Raw genomic sequence first — 27,948 nt, forward strand, 5'->3', positions numbered from 1 at the left:
TGAAAAAAATTAAAATCCTACTGGTAAAAAAGAAAAACACAGATAGCGGTGCCCCAACAAGGAGGTACGGCGTCTACAGCTCAATGTCTGGCCGAGGGAGGACCAGGAGCTCGGCAAGCAGGGTCTGCGGACCAGATGGAAGAGTTACTCTCTGCTTCCCTGGCTGCATCCGTGAACCTCAGAAACTCAGTCTTGAGGCATTAAGATTATTGGAGCCTTTGTTGGTGTGTCTAGCAAATACTGTAGGATACCACCTATGTGCAGAATCTAAAATAGTCAAACTCATAGAAGCAGAGACTAGTATGGGGGTTGCCAGCAGCTGGGAGGAGAGGAAAGCAGAGAGGTGATGGTCAAAGGACACAAGGTTTCAGTTGCTAAAAACAATCAAAAAACCCGAACAGAAATCTCAACGAAGTAGAGCCTGGAGACCAGAAGGGGGAGCTCTCACGCCCTGTAATAAGAGCGGTGCCCCCAAAAGATTACTTCCCAGGTAAGAAAAGCCTGGACTCTCTTTCCTACAGCCCTCCCAACTTCCTTTTCCTCTCTAAAAAAGTGTCTCCCTCCCTCGCCATGAGAGGATTTGCATGTGGCTCACCAGGGTTGCAGAGCCGGATCACAGTTCTCTGCAGATCCCACATAAACCCCTCTTTGCAGGAGAACATAGCTGGCTGTCTATTTTTTTCAGGCCAATACAGTTATGCAAAAAAAAAAATCCTGGAGGGCAGGTTCATTTCCTGGCCTTGCTCGGTGGGTTAAGGATCTGGCGTTGCCATGAGCTGTGGTGGAGGTCGCAGATGCAGCTTGGATCTGGTGTTGCTGTGGCTGTGGCTTAGGCCAGCGGCTACAGCTCCGATTAGACCCCTAGCCTGGGAACCTCCATAAGCTGCAGGTGCGACCCTAAAAAAACAAAAAGACAAAAAAAAATAGTATACCTCTCTGACTTACTACAGTCTTCTTTCAAGTGTTATAATAATACACCATGTATATTATAAGAATCTTAACAATTAACACTCCCATTTTTTTTCTTCTGGCCTTTTGCTATCGTCACTATACCTTTTACTTCAATGTATAACATTCATAAGGCATTGCTAATTTTTTTAGCTTTAAGCAGTTAATTATCTTGGAAATATGTTTAAATATAAAACTTTAAAAAATATTTACTCATGTAATTACTTTCTCTGGTGTCTTACCTTATTTTTGTGGGTATGTAAATGTTAACAGGTTTTATACCTCATTTCACACACTTCCCACACATTAAATATAAGAAATTTGTCTTTTCATGTCATGACTTAAAATTTTAATGGAAGTACTGAAATATAATTTTCATATGATACACTTCAACCATTTAAAGTATATATGATTAATGATGTTAAGTATATTCACAGTTGTTCAACCTTCACTACAATTTAATTTTATAAAATTTTTAGTACAAAAAAAAAATCCTGGAGATCTATGGATACAGCCTAGTGCCTATAGCTAATAATATCGTATACTTAAAATTTGCTCTGGAGTTCCCGTCGTGGCGCAGTGGTTAACGAATCCGACTAGGAACCATGAGGTGGCGGGTTCGGTCCCTGGCCTTGCTCAGTGGGTTAACGATACGGCGTTGCCCTGAGCTGTGGTGTAGGTTGCAGACACGGCTCGGATCCTACGTTGCTGTGGCTCTGGCGTAGGCCGGTGGCTGCAGCTCCGATTAGACCCCTAGCCTGGGAATCTCCATATGCCGTGGGAGTGGCCCAAGAAATAGCAACAACAACAACAACAACAACAAAAAAGACAAAAAAAAAAATTGCTCAGAGGTGGGGGGTGGCTAGATCTTATTAACTGTTCTTAACACATACAAATAATAACAACAATAATAATAATGTGAGAGGAGTCTTCCAGAGGAAATGGATATGTTTTTGGCCTTGACAGTGGTGATGCTTTCATGGGTGCAATCTTATCCCCAAACTCTTTCAGTTGCATACGTTAAAAAACATGTACAGCTTTGTACACATCAATCCTAAGTCAATAAAATGGTTCAAAGAGAAGCGTCTCCACCCCTGAAGCACAGGACGCCCATGTCCCCTTCAGAAGGCTCTCTTCGGGTACCGCTTGTTGTGGGTTTTAGAGGCTTCATCTGTCTGACCCCGAGAGGGCTCCACCAGCTTTCACACCTGGCTTGAACCTTTCTCTGCTCCTTCCAAACTTGAATGCAAGATTCTACCCTTGACAGAACTGGTCCTCGTTTAGATAATGTTGAATGAAGATTCTAAACCTTTCTCAGGGTCTACAGTGTGTACATATGACATACAAACCCTGTGTGTTAGATCCTTAAGGGTAAGTAGATAGAATAAAAGAAAATAACTTTAAAACTTGATAAGGGAGTTCCCATTACGGTGCAGTGGAAACAAATCTGACTAGGAACCATGAGGTTGCAGGTTCAATCCCTGGCCTTGCTCAGTGGGTTAAGGATCTGGCGTTGCCATAAGCTGTGGTGTAGGTTGCAGATGCGGCTTGGATCCAGTGTTGCTGTGGCTGTGGCGTAGGCCAGCAGCTGTAGCTCTGGTTGGACCCCTAGCCTGCGAACCTCCATATGCGGTGGGTGAGGCCCTAAAGAGCAAAATAATAATAATAACAATAATAATAAAATAAAACTTGATAAGATTCCACTGGACCTAAGAATTAAGTTACTGGTGCTAGGACTTTCCTGATGACATGAACAGTGCCTTTCTCTTCTTTTTCAGCTGAGGAAATTTGTAAGCCCAGCCCAGCGACAGACTCAAGAACCCATCCAGCATTTATTTAGAAGAGATACTTAAAATTACCTTCGGGTTTTTTTTCCCCCCTCTGGTTGTGAAATCAATTCAGACGTTCTCTGGTGTGAGTTTTCAGCCTGCCAGGAGCTAAGGGGGCTCTGAGGTGAGCGAGATGGTTTGGGGGCTTCAGCTGGTTCAGAGCCTCCTGTGGCTTCTGAAGCAAGGGGGCCACGCAGCAGCTTTGGGTGAAGGCTGCCCCTCACAGGCCTGGAGTAGGCGGCTTTCCTCTTGGCGGCTAGTGGCTTCCATTCTGATTTTATGCTTTTCTCCTCTCATAAAATGTGTGTGCTTTACTTACCATAACAATGGGCATGTGTATGAGAAAACGCCAATCGCTTTTCTTGCCACTGAAAACAGTTATTTCACAACTCCAATTTGTTAATTGGAGATTCTGTGAACTTCCCTGCGTAATACCAGAATAGATCCTCATTGCAGAAACTTCGGAAACTCCATTTTGGATAAAGAAATGTTACACTCTGGGAGTTCCTGTTGTGGCTCAGTGGTTAAAGAATCCGATTAGGAACCATGAGGTTGTGGTTCGATCCCTGGCCTCGATCAGTGGGTTAAGGATCCGGCGTTGCCGTGAGCTGTGGTGTAGGTTGCAGACTCGGCTCGGATCCCACATTGCTGTGGCTGTGGTGTAGGCCGGTGGCTACAGCTCCGATTAGACCCCTAGCCTGGGAACCTCCATATGCCGAGGGAGCGGCCCTAGAAAAGGCACAAAGACAAAAAAAAAAAAAAGTTACATTCTAAGTAGGAAATGCATAATAATTAATATTGTCAGAATTACTACATGGTCCCCAGTTTTTGTCTCGGTACAAGTATATATGGATGTATAATAGATTAGAACAGCAACGTAAGAATACTATAAATTAAATCTCTAGACGGTAAAGTGAAGATATTATTTTAAATAAGTATACACTATTCCATCTTCGTAAGTGGAATTTTCTACATTCTGATTAATTTCACAGGACAGAGTCTTTAATGTTGGAATTATTTTTAATTATAGGGTTTAACGTTGGAACAGTCATGGCTAAGTGTCAACCAAACAGTTTTCAGAAAAGTTTTACAATTTACATTTCTGCTAGTAGTATATGAGTTTGCCCATTTTTTCCTCACTCTTGAGAGCACTGAATATTATCCTATGTTTTATTCTTTTCCAATCTGATAGGTGAAAACTGTTAGCGAATTACTCTTTCAGTTTACATTTCTTAGATTTCTACTGAGGTCAAACAGGTTTAAAATGTTTGTTGAAAGTATCTATCAGTTGTGTGTTATTCCTCTTCCCATTTATCTGTTGTCATATCTGGAGGTTTTCATATTGGTGTTTTGGTTTTGGGTTTTTTGGGGTTTTTTTGTTTTTTTTTTGTTTGTTTGTTTTTTGTTTTTTTGCTTTTTAGGGCCGCACCCGAGGCATATGGAAGTTCCCAGGCTAGGGATCAAATCAGAGCTACAGCTGCCAGCCTACGCCACAGCCACAGCAACGAGGGATCCAAACAGCATCTGTGACCTACACCACACTGGATCCTTAACCCACTGAGCAAAGCCTGGGATCAAACCTGCATCCTCATGGATCCTAGTCGGATTCGTTAACCCCTGAGCCACGAGAGGAGCTCCTCATGTTGTTTTAGACATGCCCTTCACATACGCTTTAGTGTATCCATTGCCATATTTTTCCTATTACTTTTTCAAATATTCTTTCAACTTAACCGTTTTAAGTTCATAGTTTTTATTTACGAGTCTTGCACTGCTTTAATGCTTAAGAAAGGCATTTCCTACTTAGACAATTAGTTATATGTTGACATGTACTTTCTCCATCTTTTAAAACCAGTTAAACCTTATACTATTATATAAAGATCCATTACACTTATGAACATGATAAATGAAAGAAAACCCAAGATACCGAAGCTGGAGTCAGACCGGTAAGCCTGATCAGATGCCCACCCCGCATGCCAGCATCATGGAAATCTTAGCGGCTCTCAGACTTGAGTGAGCATCAGAGCCCCCCCGGACTGACACCCAGATGCTGGCCCCTCCCTGGAGTTTCTGATTCAGTGTTTCGGGGGTGGGGTCCAGACACGAGTCTGAGGTGATGCTGATGCTCCTGGTTCAGGGACCCCACTTTGAGACCCGCTCCTGACCCTCATGCTTTCCAAGCTCCATATTTCACAGATGGTGACATCGCTTTGGGGATTCAAATGCTCGCTGTCAATCTATGGGCCTTGTGATGGGCACGGCTGCTGAGAGCTATTTAGATTCCGCTAGATGATTCAGAACAGCAGCTTGGGATCTGAGACGCTGATAGAGTGGCACATTGACAAAATATTGGGGTGAGAACAATCCTGTTGGTGCCAGATTGGATGTGAGAAGAGGCGCTGCCTGCTGGGATGCAAGTTATCCTTAAAAGGACAGACGTCAAAGTCCTGGAATTTTCTAGGTCTTGGCCCCCTGGACCCAATACCGCATAGGAATGAATAGAACTTCTTCTGTTTCACTTGTTTTCCTTGCAAGTTTTCAACCGTCCACCTCAAGGGACTGGTAATCTACCGTTTTAGAGATGAAAAAAATTGTAGCTCTTTAATAGCTAACTCACTAGCTGGGACTCTGTTTTCTTTCCTTTAATTGTCCTTTCCCGATTATAAAAGTAATGCGTGCCTGTGGTTGAGCTTTTGAAAAATACAGAAAGATATGATCACGTATCATCTTATCACATATGAAACATCCCTGTCCATGTTTTGATACATTTCTTTCCAGTTCTCTTACGCAGGACAGATTTGGGATCATACTGGGCCTGTGGCTTTGTGCAGTGCTTCTTTCCTATGTGGTGAACATGGTCTGGCAGGTCCTCTCCACGGCCCTTGCATGGAGAATTTTAAACCTGCTCCCTGGCCATCTCAGCCCTGGCCCTGGGACTGGCACATAAAATGTCCTAAGCAAACGCCTGGGACCTGCGACTGGGAAGATTGGCCTCTTGATCAGAGCAGGGAACAGAGATCAAGAGTCTAGTCCCATTGTGGCTCAGTGGTTAACGAATCTGACTAGCATTCATAAGGACACATGTTCTATTCCCGGCCTTGCTCCATGGGTTAAGGATCCCGTGTTGCTATACCTGTGGAGTAGGCCAGCCACTGTAGCTCCAATTTGACCCCTAACCTGGGAGCCTCCATATGCCTCGGGTGGGGCCCTGCCCTAAAAAGCAAATGAAAAAAAGAAAGGAAAAAAAAAAAGAGTCTAGGACCAAAGCAGAAATGGAAACCAGAGCAGACATGAGGCCAGAGTAAGAATGTGGGAATGATGGAGGGACAGAAGCCAAGCCTGGAGAGGCTCCTGGGGAGCAGCTGCAGGTGTCTGCTTTCATTTGCTGTGTGTTATCCCACCAGCTGGGGAGGCGTGGACAGCTGGAAAGGAGGCTGAGCGGGCCTGTGGGTGGCGAAGTCAGAGTGACAAGCAGACCTTGATCTGCACCCAATATGGGGATGGGTGGCCTAGCAGCATTTATGTTAGGATCCCTTACCGTGTCTTGGACGTGGTGCAGAGCTGAGAGATAAACTAGCTAGGATAACGAGACCGGCTTGTAGATGCGCAAGTGAAGGCTTACCCTGAAGCACAAAGACTAGGGAGCCTGGCGAGTGTCTTACTTCTCCACCTCCAGTCCCAGACCCATTCCCACACATCCAATGAACAGATCCATGCACTTCATTTTTTTTCTTTTTAGGGCTGCACCCATGGCATATGGACATTCCTAAGGCAAGGGTTCAAATAGGAGCTGCAGCTGCCAGCCCACGCCATAGCCACATCAATACCGGATCCAAGCTGCATCTGGGATCTACGCCTCACCTTACGACAATGCTGGATCCTTAACTCACTGAGCGAGGCCAGGGATAGAACCTGCATCCCCACAGACACTATGTCGGGTTCTTAACCTGCTGGGCCACGACAGGAACTCCTGTTTACTTCAATCTTCATGTTTCAGTTCTTAAACCAGAAAAATCAGTGAGATCTTAATGAATGAAGTTTGGGAATAAGATAAAAGGTGAGCCAAGGAGCAGAGGTATTTTACTGACACCTACCAGTCCCGATTGTAAGATACCAATGGCCCCTCTCCTAGCTAAGGCAGGACTCATCCCTCTCTCTCCAGAAGAGCAAGCGTTTAACAGCAGTGTGCCTGGAGCCTGGGCTAGATCGGCAGAGCTGTATGACTGCCCATGATGCTCAATATTATTTTTGCCGTGGTGCTGTCTGCAAGCTCACACACAGCGCTGGAGGTCAAGGGGGAGAAAAGATGAGGGGCTCTGCCCTGGGGACTCAGGTGAACCTGAGATGCAGGTGCTTCGGCATTCAGGAGCATCTGCTGCCTTAAAGGCATATTCTTGGCCACAAGTGGCCTCATGGTATGTGGTTCGAGTGACTGGCGGGGCAAAGGGACATGGAGGACCCCACTTCTCTGCAGTCGCAATGGACCTGAAGCATTGAGTGTGAAAGCCCCCCCTATGTGGAGTCTGGCCCCCTCAGCCCCTCCCTCCCCTCCTCTTCGCCATTAATATAGAGCAAGTCCTAAGGCTGATTTCAAACACAATTGCACAAGTCCTGCTCAAGTATATCCCTGCAGTAACAGCAAATGCACAGGACTTTGATGAATGAGGGGTACGAAGACAATAAGAATTTCACCCCCATTATTACTTGCTACATACGAGAGAGGTTCAGAACTGGCTGCCAGGAAATCTGTAAGCCTCACTCCCAGAGGGAGGAGTACCCTTGGGAGGATGGAGAGTCTGGGGCGTGGCCCCCAGATCAGCCTCCTTGGGAAGGAGGCTGTGTTTGTAGCCAATTACACTCCCCACCTTCACTGACACGTCACCTGAGCCTGGAAGAGATCTTCACAGGCTGATATAAATTTTCTGCCAAGAGCCGGGGGCTTGTGACTTTGGGGATGAGCATCAGCTGATAAATAGCTGTTTTTGCAGAATCCCGCTTGATTTGATTCCACCCTTGGCACGGCAGGCTAGCATGCCAGTGAGGCGCGAGCACTGGAAAACAGACTGAGTTAGCAAGATGAGCCTAGGGCCTGGGGGGAAATCACTTCTCAGAACACAGAGAACCACCCTGGTCACAGCTTTCCTCCACGGTAGGAAGCAATCAAAGCCTGCAGAAAACGAAAGGCTGTGGCAGCAATGCCGGGTCACAAGTTGAAGCCCAGGGACAGACTCATCCCCCTGTATGGCAGCCCGTCTCCAAGGTCACCCCCCATGACCTCTGCCTCCAGGTATTCACCAGGAGGTTGTCCTCTCCTCGTTCAGTGGGGATGGCCTGAATAACCAAGAGGACATTGCAGAAATGATGGAGCCTGACTTCCAGGGCCTGGTCATAAAAGACATCACAGCCTCTGCTTGGGACTCTCTTGGATCATTTGCTTTTCTGGAAGCCAGCTGCCATGTCATGAGGACACTCAAGCAGCACCATAGAGAGGTCCATGTGGCAAGGACCTGAGGCCTCCGGCCAACAGCCGGCATCACCTTGCTGGCCACATGAGTGAGCCACCTGGAAAAGCACAGCCTCCAGCCCCAGTCAAGCCTTCAGATGATCACAGCCCCCGTCAGCCTTCTGACTGTAACCTCTCGAAGATCCTAAAAAGCCGGAGCCACCCAGCTAAGCTGCTATGACATTCCTGACCTGTAGAAACTATGAGATAGTCGACAGTTACTGCTTTATGTCACTAGCCTTTGGTATAACCTATTATGCCACAATAGATCGCTAGTACAGCCTTCCAAGTGTACCTTGATGTCTGCTTCCACAGGAAACTGATTTTGTCCCTTATAGGAAGTCATGCCAGTGTCTCAAATGGATGGTCTTTTCCTTTCTGGAATATCAGTACCTCCTGCCATCAATATCCCCTGCCTGGAGACCCAGAGGCAGAAAGCTGCCTTTCTGCTGCTCTCTTCCTCTATACCATCCTCAACCACGGCGGCAAAGTCAACGCACACGTACCCAGATGTACACGCACACGTACACAGGCAAGTCCCCTTGTGTACATACAGGCGCTTTCTTCTACGCCTGAAAAATCACTCAGGCGCTGGGAATATAAGCTTTTTTTTTTTTTTTTTTTTTTCCAAGAAGGACCAGATGCTCTGGATGTTCTGAGGACAGTTTTCTCACACTGTCACTGAATGGGTAGATGGGGGGTGGGTAGTAGAGGAGGCTGACTATCAAGAGTGCATGGATGGTCTTTCTCCTTTGCTAGTCCTCACACTCTGAGCTGGGCGAGAATGAGCCAGAAAGTCACGGCCACAAGTCTATGCAGTACAGTGGGCTAGGTGCTGAGGGCGCCACAGCAAGGAAGTCCGGCTGCAAGGAGTAGCCATCTCACCAATTAATCACTTCTTTGTTTTCTCCCTTTTCACTGTGTTTCCCCAACCAAATTCTTAAAAATCCAGGACTGTGTCTTCAATGTCTTTTGAAAAACCCACAGAGACTGTTAAGACTACGGGGCAAGGAACAGGTTCTTACTAAGTAAGGGCTTGTTGGTTATAGGCAAGAGGGGTAGCAGCATAAGGAGAGAGATACATGCCAAGTGCAGTCCTTATCTAGACTGGAGAAGTATCCTTGGTTAAGGAAAAAAATACAAGAAATGAAAGAAAGCACACTGTGTTTGAATGATGTTTTACATGTCTAGACAATAATTCAATTTAACTTAATGAATTATTTAACTCATGTTTTAAAAATTATTGATGAGCCATTCCCCTAATTCCATAATCACAAAATAATGGTCACATTTTCAGATTAAAGCGTTAATATAAAAATGATTTATAGCTCCTTAATAATTCAAAAGTAGATATCTGGAACTTTCTAAGAGATTTTTACAAGCTAGAAACAGAAGCAAATTGAGAAGCATCAAATACACATGTTTAGATGAAACCATTCTGTTCTATTAAGAGGTCTGACAAGATCCAAACATACAAGGCAAACATGCCATCCTCCAGGCAAGGAGCTCCTAGAGCCAGGGACAGAACTGGGCTCAGGTAAGACCAACAAGTCCTTTCTAAGTGTCCCCAGGAAAAAGATTTTTGTGAATCTGAGATGGAGGAATCTCATTTTTCCAAAATGTAAAGCTATTTTTTATATGTGAACAAGTAGGGATATAGTTTACTCCTCCAAGCATTAAAAGATTATAGTTTTGATTCTTTGTCCAGAGGACCTAGCATGGAGCTTAACTTAGACTCCTAGTTCAAGCAATGTATGTCACCTGAGCCCGGAAGAGATCTTTGCAGGCTGAACAGAAGCTCAAGAATTCAGAGTCAAACATTAGTTCCAGAAGCATGTTTACTGTCAAGGTAATCTTTCAAAAAATTCTTACTCACCTGCCAGAATATGCTGTCTATTGTGTTTCCAAGAAAACCATCGCGACCTTCTGAAGACACCAGTTTGGGGCCAAGAATTGTCATGAATTCGTCAAAATCCACCTGGCCATCCCCTGAAAGAAGATATAAATATGAGTTGAAAGTAATTGAAATTGACCTCCTGCACCCAATGAAATAAACATCTCCACGCTTTTCTCCTTGGCATGACCTCAATCAATGAAGGGCTAGAACCATTATTGAAAACTGTGCAACATTCTCAAAACACCAAAAAAAAAAAAAAAATATATATATATATATATATAAGAAATTGGCAACTCATAGTACCTCCAACACCACATATTCCTAATCACTTGTCAGCATTTCTATCTAAATGCCTAACCAGCACCTCCTGCTGAAATGGCCACAATCACACACCTGCTGTACCTCCTGGACCTTAAATTTCTTAGCTGTACAGGACAGAAATTACAGCTTCACCCTTCTCTTCCTTCACCTTTGTCAAGCACACATAAATTCAGTCATTCAGTCTTACTAACTTCACTTCTTAAATACCTGTGGCTGCTATACCTTCTTTGCTAATGCAATTGCTAGTTCCTTTCCAAAAAGACCTTGGTGGGAAAACCCTTCCAAGAAGGAATATTCCTCATTATAAATACAATGTTACCAGTAAAATGTAATATAGTGTATAATGTACTAGCAAAATGGCTCTTACCTTCACATTTTCACCTCCATACTCTCTTCCATACTGTTGCGTTTACTCCCCCCCAAAAATATCTGATCGTGCTTTATCAACTTTAATGGTGTCTTTGACCAAAAATAAGGAAATCGCCTCAGGATAGTTTTCAAGTCCCACTGTTCCTTTCCACACCTTTGGCTCCCCACTTCTGCACAAAATGCCCTGTGTTTCAGAGCTCCACGCCTCTGCCCATGCGCTTCCCTCCATCCAGGATGCTTTCCCCATTTGTCAATCTGGTAAACACCAACGCATCCTCTAAGATGAAGCTTAAGTCGGATGTTGTTCTTTTTGTTTCCTTCTTGAATCTTCCTCATCTCACTAGATAGAGTTGGCAAACTTTTTTCTGTCTCTCCTATTCATTTCATGCCCATCTATTTTAGAACTTATCACCCTTTATCTCAGCCACGAATTCACACACCTGTCTCCCACCTGAACTGTGAGCTCTGCAAGGTCAGGGACCCAGTTTGAAACTTCTTTATATTCAACGGCATGGTGGGTACCTAAGATCCACTTATAGAATGAATGATGTCTCTTGCTGTTTTTTCTCTTTGCTCAGGTCAGCATACGTTGAAATCTTTTATGCTAGAGCTGACACTGACCAAAAGGTGACCTTGAGCCACCATGGACAAAAGCAGACCTTCACTTTGTCTGAGACTCAGTGACTCATCAGTGTGCCATGCTGCACCCTTAGGACTGCTCAAGAGGATGTTTCCACCATGAGTTCACCACATCTTGGACCCAGCCTGTGAAGACAGCCCAGGTGTCTACACACAAGTTTGCTGAAGTGCGGATCCACTGATCCACTCCCAGAGTGCAGCTGCCTTTCAGAACCTTCACTGCAAACCTATTGCCAAAAGCCAAGTAGATACCACCGTCAAGATATCAATACTTTGGAAAAGCCAGTCCAGGAACAGATGCCAGAATAGTTTTAGATAAACTTCCCAGAGGATAGTAGAGGCATGAGAAGGCAGTGGGAAACGTAAGACTGACCCACCAAATAGGGTGGGGCAGTCAACAGCCTACTGAGAGGAAATGGATGGACCTCTCATTCAACAAGGAGAAAGGATCTAAAATTTCACTCTGGCTGGTCCTCAGAAGGAGGCTAATTCAGGTGACAGTGAGTTACCATCTTGCCTTTCAAGTCAGTCAACACAACTAAAAGAAAACTGCTCAATGCTGGCAGGAGTATGAAGAAGAGGTGGGCTCTCCTAAGCACCCCTCACATGCTCATCCTGGATTTTGGCAAGTAGTATTCCAGATGCTGTAGCATGCTGGTTCCTTTTCACCTAATAACTTCACCTTCGAAGGAAAAGACAAAGCAAGAAAATTATCTTAAGTGCAGACCAAGATTCTGCCCAAAGATAAGTCATCCTGTATTTGTGAAAGTGGAACGGTGGAAGCTGGAGGAAGATGAGAGTAGCCGAGTCTTGCTGGCATTCACCCTGAGCCAGCACCACATGGCTCCCAGCCTCAGACAGCCACACCTGTTAGATACACACACGAACCCACTGCTCACCCCAAGCAGCCCCCACCAGTCACAGCTGGCTCTGGATGCCAAGAAGTCTCAGAGTGGAACATGTATTCTCAAGAGAGGAAGTGTCACCTTCGCTGAGATGAAAAGTGATTCTTAGGGGACCAAAAAAAAAAAAAAAAATCTGAGATGTTATAATGGCCTGTCGTCCTCCTAGGGCCACAGTACATAAACAGATACACATACAGTGTATCTGTGCTATTACAATGCCACAGGGTTGGGGCAGCTAGGGAAACACGTGTCTTAAAAGGCACCTGAGTGGGGAGTGCCAGGAGGAGAAGGAGGAAAAGGAAGCTGTTTGAGGAACACCGGCCTGCATGATGCCCCAAGTTCCATGGTTCTCCTTCCCCGTGCCCTCCCTCTGGGGCTGGTCTCTGAGCAGTGCGCATGATCCCAACCGTCTGTCACCCATAGTGAGGTCCAACAGTTCATCAAGGTGTCGAAGCCCAAGGGTGTGGATCATTTTTTTGTTTTTTTGGCTTTTGTTTTAGGGCCGCACCTGAAGCATATGGAAGTTCCCAGGCGAGGGGTCAAATCAAGACTGTAGCTGCTGGCCTACGCCAGAGCCACAGCAACACGGGATCCAAGGTGGGTCTGTGACCTACACCACTACTGCTCAAGGCAATGCTGGATCTTTAACCCATTGAACAAGGCCAGGGATTGAACCCACATCCTCATGGATACTAGTTGGGTTCGTTACCAATGAGCCACGACGGGAACTCCCCATGGATCATTTTTTTTTTTTATGAAGACCTCATGAGACCTTAACTAAAATAGGTCCACCAGGCTGAGTCACACAAGCCCCTGGCCATGGTGCAGTGGGCACTGCAAGCTCTTGCTTGGGAGCTGGTCCATAGGGACATAGCAGAACACCTGCTTCTCAGCCTGGAGAACCAAGCTGTCATTTTTTTTTTTTTCTTTTTTGGCTGCACCCACAGCATGTGGAAGTTCCCGGACCAGAGACTGAACCTGAGCCACAGCAGCAACCCAAACTACTGCAGAGACAACACCAGATCCTTCACCAGCTGCACCACAAGGGAACTCCAGAACAAGACTGTCTTTAAACAATCTACCTTCTGGTCAGGAGGAGGGAAAGCATCTCTACCTCCCCCAAACCTCCCCCCACTCCCCAGGTGACGGGAGAGCAGCACCCGGAACTGGTATGTTTCAAGGGTCCACATGGAATTCTGGGTAGAGTCATCAGGCAGTGCTCAGAGGTGTGCTTGGCTGAGAACACCAAGCCCAAAGCGGATGAGCAGAAATGATGCTGCAAATGACATCCTGCCTCAGTGAAGGCAGCAGCTTCTGCCTGACTCAAATCCTTGGCCAGAGGGGAAGCTCAGGACCCCATGGGCCATGCCAGCTGTGACACAGGTGGCTTGGCAGAGACCTTCTGCTGCTCAGAGGAGAGGTCTGGTTCACTGGAGGACTTGCTTCTAGTTATTTAGCAGCAGACATTTGGACTTCAGATTTTTATTGGTCAAATGTGATTCTTCACCCCCCCCCCCCTTTTTTACTATCATTGAGTAAAGGGAGAGTCCTTCAAGCTCATAGCTGGAGTTATTTCTAATTATTTTTAGAGCGGGGCCCCTTACCATCTCTCTCTCTCTCTCTTAGGACCATCTGGGTCCTGGCTCCTGAGTAGCTGTGTAGACTGTACATGTTCTGCAGCCTTTTGGTAAAACATACACTCCTCCCTCTGACACACAGTTTGACATGAGTCCTGCCAGCCAGCCAGGGTTCTATTCAGATTTAGACTGAGGAAGAGCTCCTATGGCAGATCCTGGAGTAAAGGAAAAACAGCCCTGGGAACACCCCACCAGCTATCCATGCTGCTTCCAGAAGTCTAGCCCCCACGTCCCCACCCCCTCACTCCATCCATTCCAGGAGAACTCAGACACACACACTCTGAGAGGGGCTTTTCACTTAGTCCCTTCCACTAAAGCCACCCCCAGGCCAAAGCAAGGTCTGGGAAGTCTGATGATGCTCTTAACACTGAGCATTCACAAGGCAGAGGCATCATTTAAAGAAATCGCTACATTTGGAGCTCCCTGGTGGTCTGGTGGTTAAGGATCCGGCATTGTCACTGGCGTAGCCCAGGTCACTGCTGTGGCACAGGTCCAGTCCCTGGCCAGGGAACTTCTGCATGCTGTGGGCACAGCCAAAATAAAAATAAATAAATAAAGAGGTCAGGAAATCACTGCACCCTCGTTCATTTAAGCCTGCCAGTGGTCCATTTCACAGATGAGAAAACTGAGGCACAGAGAGGCTGAGTAACTTGCAGAAGCTCACACAGGGGTGCAGAGCTGGGATGGCAAGCCCAGCAGTCTGCTTGTGCTGTGGCTGCCTCAGTAGGCCAGGTGATATCTGGCTCCATCGGGAACTCTCCTCCCCTGACCCCAGCATTCCCTGGCCGGGGAGTGCTATGGCTGCCCGGCACACAGCGGCCCGCAGAAATCCAGGTTGCTCTTTTGTCTCGCTGTTGGGCCTCAGGTCAGCGGCTAGAGGTCTTTCTTAAGCATTTAAAAGAGTGACAGTAAGTAATGGGAAATATCGATTTCACACGTCCTATGTGCCAGACATTGAACTCAAGGCCTTACATTTATTGCCTTGTTTGATTCTCCCCAACACGATGAATCGCTCCTGCCTGTCCACATTTTCATCATGAGAAGACTTCAGCAAGAAGAAGTTAGACGTAAGAAGGTCAAGGCCAGGCAGCTAGGATGCGCCAGCAACAGGGATCAGCTTGGAACCCCCCGAGGTTAAGCTCCGTGCTGCAAAGCCTCCATCTGTGTCAGAGGCCCCAGCCTAATTCCTGGCCCAGGTTCATACCTCTCTTCAAAGTCTGACAGTATAGTACATTTCCCTCTATGGCTATTCAGGAAGGAATTCAGTGGGGATTTGGGAGGATGGCTTTTGGGGGCATTAATGCAAATGACCATTACTGCAAATGAAAGCTATTTGTTCTCCAAATGGCCCTTCTGCCTGCAGTGAGGGCAGAAGTTCTCTTTGGACGGTCAGTTCTCAGAGGCTCCAGGTCTCTCGCATATAACCTTCCAGGCATCTGAAACCTCTTCCCTTCCCCCGCCAGAAAAAGAATGGGTCTGATGAATGAGGCCTGCGCCTGGCAGGGTGGCATCAGGCTGGCATTCTGCGTTCACACATCCCCTAAAGACAAAGTGGACATCTTTCCAGGCCTGCCGCCTTGCACAGAATTTTCTGAATGCAAAAACTTCATTTGGTTAAGTTGTGTCACAAATCTTGAGCAAGCAAGTACACGCAGAGCGAAAGAAGGAAATTCATTTCTACGAGGCCTCATTCCCCCTCCACAAGCTTCCAAATATCATGATCCACTTAGCAAGACGTGCAGGAAGCTAACCTGCCCAGGATTGCCTCTGATTGCTTCCCACTGCTAGTAAGTCAGAGTAATGAACTTGAACGAGGGCAGGGAGCCACGGGAGGGCCAGGACGGCACCGCATTCGTTAAGACCAACCAGCTGAAACTTTCACAAGAGGTAAAATAAAAATAAAAATCCCTACAAAATAAAAGGAAGGAAAGGCCTATACGGGGGCGGGGGGGGGGGGGGAGGAGGGGATGATGGGCTGGGAAAGATCACAAGGAGACAGATGAGGAGGAAGCAGAAATGTCCGCCTAGGACTCCATTTGAATTAATTGACTCAATTCCAAAAGCACACCCGCAAAGGAGCAGATGAGTAGGCAGGAGAGGTAAAGAGACACAGGCTTACCTTCTGGGAGGATGCAATCCATCACCCAGGACAGAATCAAGCGGGGGCTACGGCTGACCTAAAAGCACTGAGCTAGGGCGGAGGAAAGGCTCCAATTTGGAAACTCTCCGTGGATGGGCAGTGAGCCCTTAAGAGAAGGAAGGTTTGATCAAGCTGAAAGGGGAGGTGAGGTGAGCAGCCTGGACAATGCGGGGACACCAGGAAGGACGGAGGATGGCCGGGAGCAGCAACCACCCTTCCCTCCCTCTGGATCGAGGGTTCCTGCGGGAAGAGAGCAGGAGGCAATCAGCCCTGCGTGCCCCTGATGCAGGCAGTTAAGAGCATCGCCCACCACTAGGCGTCATCCGATGAAACTCCTCTGCCTAATTAATGCTTCAACTTCAAGCTCTTATCAAGTGTGAGGGACCGAACTGGGTCCCTGAAAAATTCATCCGTTGAAGCCCTAACCCCCAATGTGCCTGGATTTGGAGACTGAGGTCTGAAAGAAGTAATTAAGGTTAAATGAGGTCACAGGGGTGGGGCCCTAATCCAATAAGGCTGGTGTCCTTGTAAGGAGAGGAAGAGACGCCAGGAGTGCAAGCACAGTGGAAGGGCACAGCGGGAAGGCAGCCATCTGCAAGCCGAGGAACAAGCTCCTATAAGAAACCAACCCTGACATGACCTTGGTCTTGGATTTCCAGTCCCTGGAAGTGAGAGAAATAGAGTTCTGGTGTTTGTTGTGGTAGTTGATGTTTTTACATTTATAATTCAATTTATTTTTTAAATTTATATTTTATTGTTATTTCTGCCAACACACTTTTATTCCCCCCACTGTACAGCATGGGAACCCAGTTACACATACATGTATACACAATTTTTTCTCCCATTATCGTGTTGTGTTGTTAAGTACCTAGACGCAGTTCTCAGTGCTACACAGCAGGATCTCATTGTTAATCCATTCCAAAAGCAATAGTCTGCATCTGTTAACCCCAAGCTCCCAATCCCTCCCCCTCCCTCCCCCTCCCCCTCCCCCTGGGCAGCCACAAGTCTGTTCTCCAAGTCCATGAGTTTCTTTTCTGTGGCAAGGTTCATTTGTGCCATCTATTAGATTCCAGATATAAGTGATATCAAATGGCATTTGTCTTTCTCTTTCTGACTTACTTCACTCAGTATGAGAGTCTCTAGTTCCATCCATGTTGCTGCAAAAGGCATTGTTTCGTCCTTTTTTATGGCTGAGTAGTATTCCATTGTGTGAGCCACGTCAGCTGTGGTGTTTTACTACAGCAGCCCAAGCTGCCTAACACATCAAGGTAGAGAAGAATGATGAGCTCCTGGGAAACTGGACTCCTCTTTGCACTGATCCTATGGTTTGGAGCCTAAAATTGAGATTTAAGAGTGCCATTCTGATAAGCTGTTAGTCTATGTAAGAGGCAGGAGAAGAGCACCTGAAAGAAAGAGTCTAAGAGGAGAACCAAGAAAGAGAGGGCTGCCCTAGATAACAAGGGAGACCAAGATGCAATAAGGGGCTGGTGGTCCGTCTCCAGGAACGCTGAGGACCAAGCAGGAGAAAAGGCGTTGAATGAATGATGACTACACCTGGGAGTAGTGATGGCCAAAACCACACCCCTGCCCCAACAGCAGCACCTGAATTTGTGCATAAGATGGGCTCGGAAGGGGTCTACAGCTCTTCCCAAGTAGGATACACAATAGAGGGATCACACCCTGATCTCTGAGCTCTCTACTGGACGGATCTCAAGACCCACCTTCAAGTTCAATGGTTCGCTATGAGATGCCCAGGACTCAGCCTAGGGTCCTACTCATGGCTATGGTTTACTGCTGTGAAAGATTAGAAAGCACAGTTGTCAAAGGGAAAAGGTGCCTGGGGTGAAGTCTGGAGGAAACCAGGCACAAGTGTCCAGAATTCTCTCCCAGAGGAGTCAACAGGACTTGCGTACCTCTGCCAGCAATGAGGAGTGGCAACATACGTGAACTCCTGTCCATCAGAAGAACTCAGTAGAGTCCCATTGTCTAAGGTATTTATCGATGGTTGGTCACATAGGCACTCTGTACCTGGCATGGACTAAAATTCAAGACTCCCAGAAGGAAAGCAGGTCCTTAACATAAACCGTATTGCATGAACAACTTTGGCACAGTAAGTCACTCTTAGCTTTTAGGAATGATGGGGACCCTCCCCAAGGCCTGAGCTAACCTTGCAAGCAGGACTTTCTAAGAGTTAATGCCTGTTGCATGAACTCTTTTCTGCACCCATTTCTAACTTCATTGGAATTCTGGAGTCATTGGGCCAAGGCCATAGGAATCTATAGAGATCAACACGGATACCTAGAACAGGAAGAGATGCACAGCTTCCCATGGTTCAGAGTCCCTAATACAGATCTCACAGCTGCTGGGGACACAAGGGAGAGTCTGCCTGGACCTCAGAGGCTAAACTGTGCCGCGCCACGGCTCGGCCATTATTCTGCAAGGCCCAGCACAGTCTCTTCATCCCCTGCTTCTGCTCACAGAACTATACATACCTCAAGTGTCCCTAGTTCCCAGTTTCTGAACTGCCCTGTCCTCACTCTGTTGGTCAAAGCAGAATGGAGACCCAGACAACCCAGGCCATGCATCTGCCTCCAGCCACTCAGCATCCCAGGAAGCCTGTTTCCCAGGGAAGCTGAACATTAAGCAGAGTTTTTACATTTATTCTAAACCCCAGAATAACGGATATAGAAAAGATGCTTTTACGTCCACTTTACATTCAAATGGGAAATATCAGTTGGCCCCAGGAGACCCAGAAAGTCAAGGCAGCATGGGGGTGAAGGTGGGGTTGTTGGAGACTGGTGGCACCTCCTAGCACTGTCACTGCCCACTCTTATTTCTCCTCCGAATAGGAGCAGGGGCAAATCAACAGGGCTGGCCCTTTGGAGATGTGCATAGTCCATGCTCAGGGCTGGGACCCTTCCCCCGGTAATGTTTCTCCTCCACACCGTAGGTTCCTCCGAGCTTGGTCTGGTCAGAGTAAGTCCCGCCAGCCTACCTCTTGTCTTATTTTCTGCAAAATAAGGACACAGGCCATGAACAAGGCTGCATATAAAGGGGCATTTATTTCTTATGCCTAGCGCTCTTGTGCACAAGTCTCCCTCAGGGATCCATGCAGAAAAGAATCTGTCAAGACAAGGCAGACCTAGCACCAAACTCGCCTTCTACTCCAACAGCTGCAAGGTCATTTCTAACCTTCAGAGAACTGTTTTGACTTAAAAATTCTGATCTGAAATATGGTCAGGAGGCAGTAAGTTAGGAGAAAAGGGATGCAATGACTGTGGAATAATCTTGACTTTAGGATTAAGAAGAAGGAAGTTATTGGGTACCTTTTCACACAACTGGGGGCCATCTGGATGTCTTCCTTGGAAAAATGTCTATTTAGTTCCTCTGTTCATGTTCTAATCTGATTGTTTGTTTGTTTGTTTTGTTATTGAGCTGGATGCTGCTGCTGAAGGGTACAGACTTAACGATCAGCTGAGAAATAAGTCCTGGAGATCTAGACACTAAAGTGATTGTAGCCACTAAAACTGAATTATACACATTAAACTTGCTAAGAGACCAGATCTTTTTTTTTTTTTTGTCTTTTTAGGGCTGCACCCGCGGCGTATGGAGGTGCCCAGGCTAGGGGTCCAATCAGAGCTGTAGCTGCCGGCCTCCACCAGAGCCACAGCAACGCCAGATCTGAGCCGTGTCTGTGACCTACACCGCAGCTCACGGCAACACTGGATCCTTAACCCACTGAGCAAGGCCAGGGATTGAACCCACAACCTCATGGTTCCTAGTCAGATTCATTAACCATTGAGCCACGATAGGAATTCCCATGAGACCAGATCTTAATTGTTCCCAACACTAGAAAAAAGGATTGTGTGACATGATGGAGCTGTTAGCTAATGCTACACTGGTAATCATTTTGAAGTATAAATGTATCAAATATAAAAAAAAAGAAGAAGAAAAAGAATGAAAATGGCACAGCAAGTTAAGGATCCAGCATTGTTACCATAGTGGTTTGGGTTGCTGCTGTGACACGGGTTCAGTTCTTGAGCCAAAACTTCTGCACGCCATGGGTGTGGCTGGACAAAGAAACAGAGAATGAAGATAATTTCTCATGTGTCTTCATTCAACTTCCCATTGAAGAGTCCATGAAACTAGAAAAAGACCAAAATCATCCCAGAAGTTCTAAAAGCTGTGATATCCATCGATCGCTTGAAAAAAATCTGGGGAAATGTTTACCAACTGCAACCCCAGTGAAGCAGATGGAAAATAAAACTGGTGGCCTGTGCAGGCTGCACTCTTGGAAAGGGGGCTGCAGCACCTGCCAAGAAGTGGTAGGAAGAGACGTGAGCATCATACACGGTCCTCCCTCCATACTCAGAGACCCAGACTCGGCAAAATCTAGAAACCCAAGCAACCAGCTCCCCGTGCCTGTGCTCAAGTTTCTAGGAAGTCTGGCATCTCGTCCTTGACTCTGTCATCCCTTTTTCTCTCCTTCTCTGGTACCTCCCTTTCAGTCTCCATTTGCAGGCACAACCCCAGCTACTGCAAAGGCAGCAGCTCCAGCACTGGCCGCCAGCATCACACTGCAGGCTCCAGTCTCCATGCCCTAAGCAAGGCAGAGACCGTAGAAACCCAGAATGTAATAAGTGTTGGGAGGTGTTACCTTTTTTTTAACATACTGCTTCCTTTTTTTGCTTTGTAGGGTCACACTCATGGCATATGGAAGTTCCCAGGCTAGGGGTCGAATTGGAGCTATAGCCGCCGGCCTATGCCAGAGCCACAGCAACATGGAATCTGAACCACATCTGCAACCTACACCACAGCTCGTGGCAATGCTGGACCTCCGATCCACTGAGCAGGGCCAGGGATCAAACCTGCATCCTCATGGATACTAGTCAGATTCATTTCTGCTGTGCCACAATGGGAACTCCTGATATACTGCTTCTTGATCATTAATCTTTCATCCTAAGTTCTTCTCTGACTTAGATGATTGGCGAGTAGAAGTGAGAAAACACTCTGTCCAGTATTCTTTTACTGAATACTTAACTAGACACAGGAAGCTGTACTAGGTACTGCATATTTCTCTCCCATAACTAGATATTTGAAACTCAAGTGGGAAAACCCACAGAGGCTGATGGTTGGTCAATGCTGGGACCAAAGTCTCCATGTGAAGAGTTGAAAACTAAAGAACACAATAGGGATTAGTCCAAAAGAAAAAATTTACTTTCGAAAGTCATTCATGATCAGAAAAAAAAAACAAAAAAAACAAAAAAGCTCGAGGAACACCTGTCTGAATTCCCAGTATGATAAATGAAAACAGCCCTATGCAAACAAGAGGTTGTACAGACATATGAGGATGAGCTGCAAAGATACGGGGCTGAGACGTGAGTGGAAGGAGGAGGGACCTGGCTTCAGTGAGAAAAGGTGAGGAGACTAACAAGGTTCTAGCAAAGTCAAGGTCTACGTGGCATCTACCAGCCGAGAACCGGTAACTTCTAACTCAAGCCAACACAGAGGTGCCAAACCCAGTCTGTGAGAGCCCCTGTGCTAGGCCTGGTGATGCTGAATGAACCCCAGCACGGTCCTCTAGGAAATGAGGGCTCAGCTGGGAGGAGAGGCAAATACGCCATCACAAAAAGGGGAGTGCTGTAGAGACAAACAGTGGAGAGATTTGACCTGGGCTAGGACGGTGGTCTCTAAGGTGGGAGCAAGGCAGGGGGTGCTCAAGAACACTCACTGTGGTGCCAGAGAAAAATGTCACCCATCCTCATCTATTTGTATGCATCTTTTTAAATCTGTGGTATGTGTTAGAAGATCCAAAATGTAGCACTGGAGTGGGGCCTGTATATCATACGATCAATAAACAGAGAGGGACCGGGTGCACGAGTTGAGCAGGGCAGGAAAGAGACGTCCGCGTGTACTGGGAAGTCTGCACATTATGAATGTGCTACTCACACACTTCTACTTGGTGTTCTTCCCTGTCTGCTACGTTCTTTTTCCCAATTTATTTTTTCTAATGATTTTTATGTTTTCCATTATAGTTGATTTACACTGTTCTGTCAATTTTCTACTACACAGCAAGCTGACCCACTTATACATTATCCTCCATCAGAAGTGACTAGATACAGTTCTCAGTGCTATACAGCAGTTTTTTGTTTTGTTTTGCCTTTTGTCTTTTTTGGGGGGCTGCACCCACAGCATGTGGAGGTTCCCAGGCTAGGGCTCGAATTGGAGCTGTAGCTGCCAGCCTACACCACAGCCACAGCAACGGGGGATCCAAGCCGCGTCTGCAACCTACACCACAGCTCACGGCAACGCCAGATCCTTAACCCACTGAGCAAGGCCAGGGATTCAACCCACATCCTCATGGATACTAGTGGGTTAAGGATCTGGCATTGCCATGGGCTGTGGTGTAGGTCTCAGACGTGGCTTGGATCTGCCATGGCTGTGGCTATGGCTGGCAGCTGTAGCTCCAATTAGACCCCTAGCCTGGGAACCTCCAAATGCTGCAGGTACAGCCCTAGAAGAAAAGCAAAAATAAAATAAAATACACTAAAACCACAGCATACCACAGCTAAGCACAGATTATTCCAGGACTTGAATAAAATTTAATATTAGGAGAACCAATTAATATGATAAATCAAATCAACAGACAGAATTAAAATGTGATCTCGGAGTTCCCACTGTGGCACAACAGCATCAGCGTCATCTCTGGAGCGCTGGGACACAGGTTTGATCCCAGGCTTGACACAGTGGGTTAAAGATCCGGCATTGCCACACCTGTGGCATAGGTGGCAACTGAGGATCCGATCTGATCCCTGGCGTGGGAACTCCATATGCCACAGGGCAACCCTAAAAGAAAATTTAAAAAGGGGTGATCCCTATGGGAATTGCAAAGAAGCAGGATTAAATGTAATATCCCCTTTAGGACGTTTTTTTAAATTGGAAAAAGAATAATCCTTCTTTAAGAGTGATCCTTTTTTTTTTTTTTTTTTGCTTTTTTGGGCCACACCTGTGACACATGGACGATCCCAGGCTAGGGGTTGAATTGGAGCTGCAGCTGCCGGCCTACACCACAGCCACAGCCACACTGGACCTGAACAGCATCTGCAACCCACACCGCAACCTGTGGCAACTCCAGATCCTTACCCACTGAGTGAGGCCAGGGATCAAACCCGCATCCTCATGGAGACAATGCTGGGTCCCTAACCCCGCTGAGCCACAATGGGAATTTTTTGCCATCATTTTTATTCAATATTATTCTCAGTATGCTGGCCAATACTATGATGTGAAATGGACGTGAGAAATATATGACGTCAGAAATGGAGAAGACAAGATTATCACCATTCAGAGGGCAGTGCGATCGTCCATCTGGAAAGAACAAGGGCAATTCTGGGGAATTTAGTAACAGTGGCTAGGCACCAGACACTCGTTTAAAAATCAATAGTTTTCTTCTGTGACGGCAATAACCATTTAGAAAGTTTCACAGAAAAGCCAAGGGACTTCTGAGCGTGCAGCAGCAGGATCTGAACTGGCTCTTCCACTCAGCCTCCTGGCAAGTCCCCTCCGCTGTGGGCACAGGGCCAGACAGGCGGGGCTCCCAGAGGTGATGGAGGGAGGGTGGAGGGACCATAGGAGGAGAGGGTCTGCATTTCCAGGAGGCAGCAGAAAGGGGGCGTGCCTCCCCTGGGAGGCTCCAGGGAAAAGGACCTCACCTGTGCGCAGGAGCCGGTGGGGGAGCAGGGTGATTCCTGACTCTGACTCCGGGCACCTGGAGAAAAATCTGCTTTATGGCCCCTCAGCAGAGAGGGCTTCCTCCTGCAGCCTCAGAGGAGGACAGGCATTTGCTCCCTGCTCAGCCGCAAGAGGTGGGAAGCGGGGGCGTCCCTCTCCCTGGAGCTTCTGCCCTGACCTGGCTTGGAAGGAGGACAGAAAAGCCTAGGCAGGCAAAAGGGGATGCGGTGACAAGAGGCGGCGACCAAATGGAGCCTTTAGAGCACTTGACTCCCACTGATTTACTGCTGGAAGAGCAAGAACCTGACCAGGACTTAGACGAAAAAGAAAACAGAGAGGAAAGACATATGAGCTTGCAGTGCAATTAGACACCAAAGAGTCTCAGGAACTACAACATGTGATTTCCAAACATGCAAATTCATAGACATAGTGGGTGGTAAGTGTGGAAGCTGAGGCAGCAGCCTGGCAGGAGATAAAGGCTGATGCACCTGCCGCCTAGATCCCTGAGACTTCAGGTGAGAAGGACAGGGATTTGAGAGCAGGAACAAAAGAGCAGAGGCGGGGAGAAGTGCTCTCCACGAGCATTTTCTATCTGCCAGGCACTGGAGCAGAGCCTCATGAATTAACTCGTTCACAGCACACTTAAGAGATAGGTCTTACTAGGATTTCATGTCCCAAACCAGCAAGCAGAAACCAGGGGAGGTTATGCCTGATTTGTACTGGTCGGGCCTGGCTGAGTGGGGTCTGAATCCAGAGCCCAGGACTTTAGCCACAAAGCCAGCAATGATGAGTCAGTACATAGTGATGAAACAAATACTAGAGCAAATAACCCCCATCTAAAGAGGACAGTAGCTAATTTATAACTGTAAGGAAGAGACAAAATAACCAGGAGTAAACTTGAAATGGTATTAGCCCATATGAAGAAACAATGTATACACACATACCCACCCCCCACACTCAACTTTTGTGAAATATTTTTCAAGCCTTTGAAGAAAATGGCAAATAATACCATGCTTCTTGATGAAAAGACTACTGTAGAAATGTTCATTCTTCCCAAATTAATTTATATGTTTAATGCAATTCCAATTTAAAAAAAAATCCCTATGGGAATTTTCTGAAGCTTTCCCAGTGACTCCTAAGGTCATTTGGAAGAATGAGCAGGCAAGAAAAGCTTTAAAAATAATTAAGAACAGTAATGCTATACCAAATAATAAAATGTATTATAAAACCGCAATATCGAAAACAGAACTGATGTAAGAATGGGTAGGAGAAAAATAAAATAGGACTATTCCCAAGTAAGCTATAGATGATAAAGAGAAATAATTGAATAGAAAATAGGTTTACTTGATGTTGGGAAGACAGGTTAAGAATTTGGAAAGAATTATCAATTTTGCTCCTCATTTCATATTTTACTCTAAAACACTAAAGGTATAGAGAGGAAATATACAGGTGAAATGAGGAAAAACTTTTCTAACTTAAAATCAATACAAGAAAAGCAGAAAAGTAAAGATTCACAGACTTGATAACATACTCCGCCTGTTGAAAACATCAGAGACGAAATTAAATATTTAGCAATAAACTAGGAAAATTGTATGCAATGAATATGACAAAGAGATAATACTGTTCAAATACAAAGGAATTCATTAAAAGACAAATGCTACAGGATGTGAATAGATAATTCACAAAGGGAAAATGTGATTGTTAAACGGGTGGAAAATGTTCAACTTCAATAGTATGAAAATAAATGCAAATTAAAGCAATAATAAGATAGCATTTCCTACAGCCTCAGTACGCAAAGATTTTATTTTTAAGTGAAAAGACTCAGTGTGCAGTTTGCTCAGACTTCTCATCCCCGCTGATGGGAACAGGCCTTGGCACAGGCTTTCTGGGTATTAATTTGGTAATGCCATTTAGATAAAAAGTTCCTCTTCAATGTTCTTTTCCTTTGATTCTGTAATTTCTTTTCTGGAATCTGTCCTAAGGAATTAATCAGAAATTTGGATAAATATCTCTGCACCACGTTGTTTATTGTGGCACTAGTTCTAATAATGAAAAATGGAAAGGAATAAAGACATAACCAGAGAATTAAAAATCAGTAGAGGTGCCACTGCGGTGCAGTAGGTTAAGGATCCAGCATTGCCGCAGCTGTGGTGTAGGTCGCAGCTATGGGTCGGATTCAATCCCTGAGCCAGAAACTTCCAGAGGACACGGGAGCAGCCATAAAAAGAAAGCAAATTAAAAATGTTTTAAAAATTCAGGAGTTCCCGTTGTGGCTCAGCAGTTATCCACGAGCAAGCAGGTTCGCCCTCTGGCCTCGCTCAGTGGGTTAAGGATTGGGCGTTGCCGTGAGCTGTGGTGTAGGTTGCAGATGGGTCTCGGATCCCGTGTTGCTGTGGCTGTGGTGTAGACTGGCAGCTGTAGCTTGATTAGACCGCTAGTCTGGGAATTTCCATATGCCACGGGTGCACCCCCAAAAAGATAAAAAAAAAATCAACATATCACCCAGAAATTACATATGAGTTTTTTCTTCTAAGCAAATGAATAAAATAATTGAAATACCAGGTTTCTGTCCTTTCTATTTAACATCCTATTATGAATGCTTCCCACATCACGAAAACTCCTTAAAACATAGTTGATCATATAACCCTTTACAGAGAGCCATAGTTGCCTCAATCAGCCCCCTACTTTTAGAATGTCTGAATGTTTCCATAAGAGCATGTAATGTGGTTGTAATAAAACAGGAAGTTATCCTCCCCGTCTAAGGCTTTTACATGTCCATATGAAAGAGTTCTTAAAGGGTTAATGGTTCTGCTGGACCAAGCATCCAGCTATGGAATACATACCACAGCTTTCCAAGTGGTAGAGACATAAGATGTCGCCTGGCACTAACCCATCGTCCATAGAATGTTATACAATCACCACCCAGATCATTTCACGCAAAATTAGAACTGTATAGAAAATTGCTCTTCGGGGGCTCCATTGCTACACGACATATTAAAAAATCACAGCACTTTAAATGTCTATACATGCTACACATCTCATCCCAATGAGTCCCTGGATGATAATACGTTCAACTGTTTCATTTCCAGAAATTATTAGCTTGATTGAGTACACAGTAGGAGTAAATACTGCAGGGTGGCTGCTGGAGCGGATGAAGGCTCGACACTTCCTGGACTCTTTGGAGCACACCCATGGGTGTCTTCATAACAGTGTATCTACACACTGAGCAGAAGCCCAAGGGTCCATGGCTTTGGAAGACGGTGACTTCCAAACTGAAATAGTTGAGCAAAATAACTTCACCCAATTCCCTATGACAACTACGCCATTGCCCCATACAGATCACAGGCATTGGTCCCACTGAGAAATGATACCATCCAAAGGGACAGTAATTTGCAAAAGAATCAAGGCATTTTGCATTAAACAAACAAGAGTCGAAAATAACTCCTGGAACTGTCTGGCTTTAAGACATGGCTGTCAACAGGGGGAAGCAGAATCATTTTGACATGTTTCCATTTCATTGAAGATTCAAGGTTTTAAATTTGGACTTAAATTTAGATGTTATGCTTCCTGGATTGTGAATATCCAATTTCATATGTATATTTTTAAACTGAAACTTTAGAAGTGTATGAAATAGTTCAGAAAATTCCAGGACATGCAAGAGACAGGCAGAATTTCTTTCTTTTAAATTCTCTCTCAAAAAAATATTTATCACGGAAAGTGAACAAACCACTCTTAGGAATGTCACCCAGTCTATGGATTTCAGAATCTTTCTCCATTTATGTATTTCTAAGACGTGACCTCCTAATCTAGGCCAGTAGGGATTACTTCCTCCCAACACGAGCCCTGTCTCTTCCTTAGCAACCCTACTGCAGGAATGGCAGAGCGACACTCAAGTGAGAATATCAGAGATGAGAGTTTCCTTAATAACACATGCCAAAGAAAGATGGACAGATCGAACCCCAAAACATTCCCCAAACTTAGGGAGCTCTTTAAGTATTCTTGCCCTGACAGAAGCTTCCTGAAACAAAAATCCAG

At 45.9% G+C, this 27,948-nt stretch overlaps 1 protein-coding gene across 1 annotated transcript in view; it reads right to left on the minus strand.

Annotated features, from left to right (window-relative positions):
- Positions 1-27,948, minus strand: part of CALN1 (calneuron 1) — a 460,082-nt gene that overhangs the window by 148,592 nt on the left and 283,542 nt on the right. The window contains exon 5 of the mRNA XM_047779923.1: positions 10,154-10,266. Within this exon, the coding sequence (XP_047635879.1) occupies positions 10,154-10,266 (113 nt within the window). The remainder of the gene's footprint in view (positions 1-10,153; positions 10,267-27,948) is intronic.

This window comes from Phacochoerus africanus, chromosome 5 (genome assembly GCF_016906955.1).
Source record: "Phacochoerus africanus isolate WHEZ1 chromosome 5, ROS_Pafr_v1, whole genome shotgun sequence".
Lineage (NCBI taxonomy): Eukaryota > Metazoa > Chordata > Mammalia > Artiodactyla > Suidae > Phacochoerus > Phacochoerus africanus.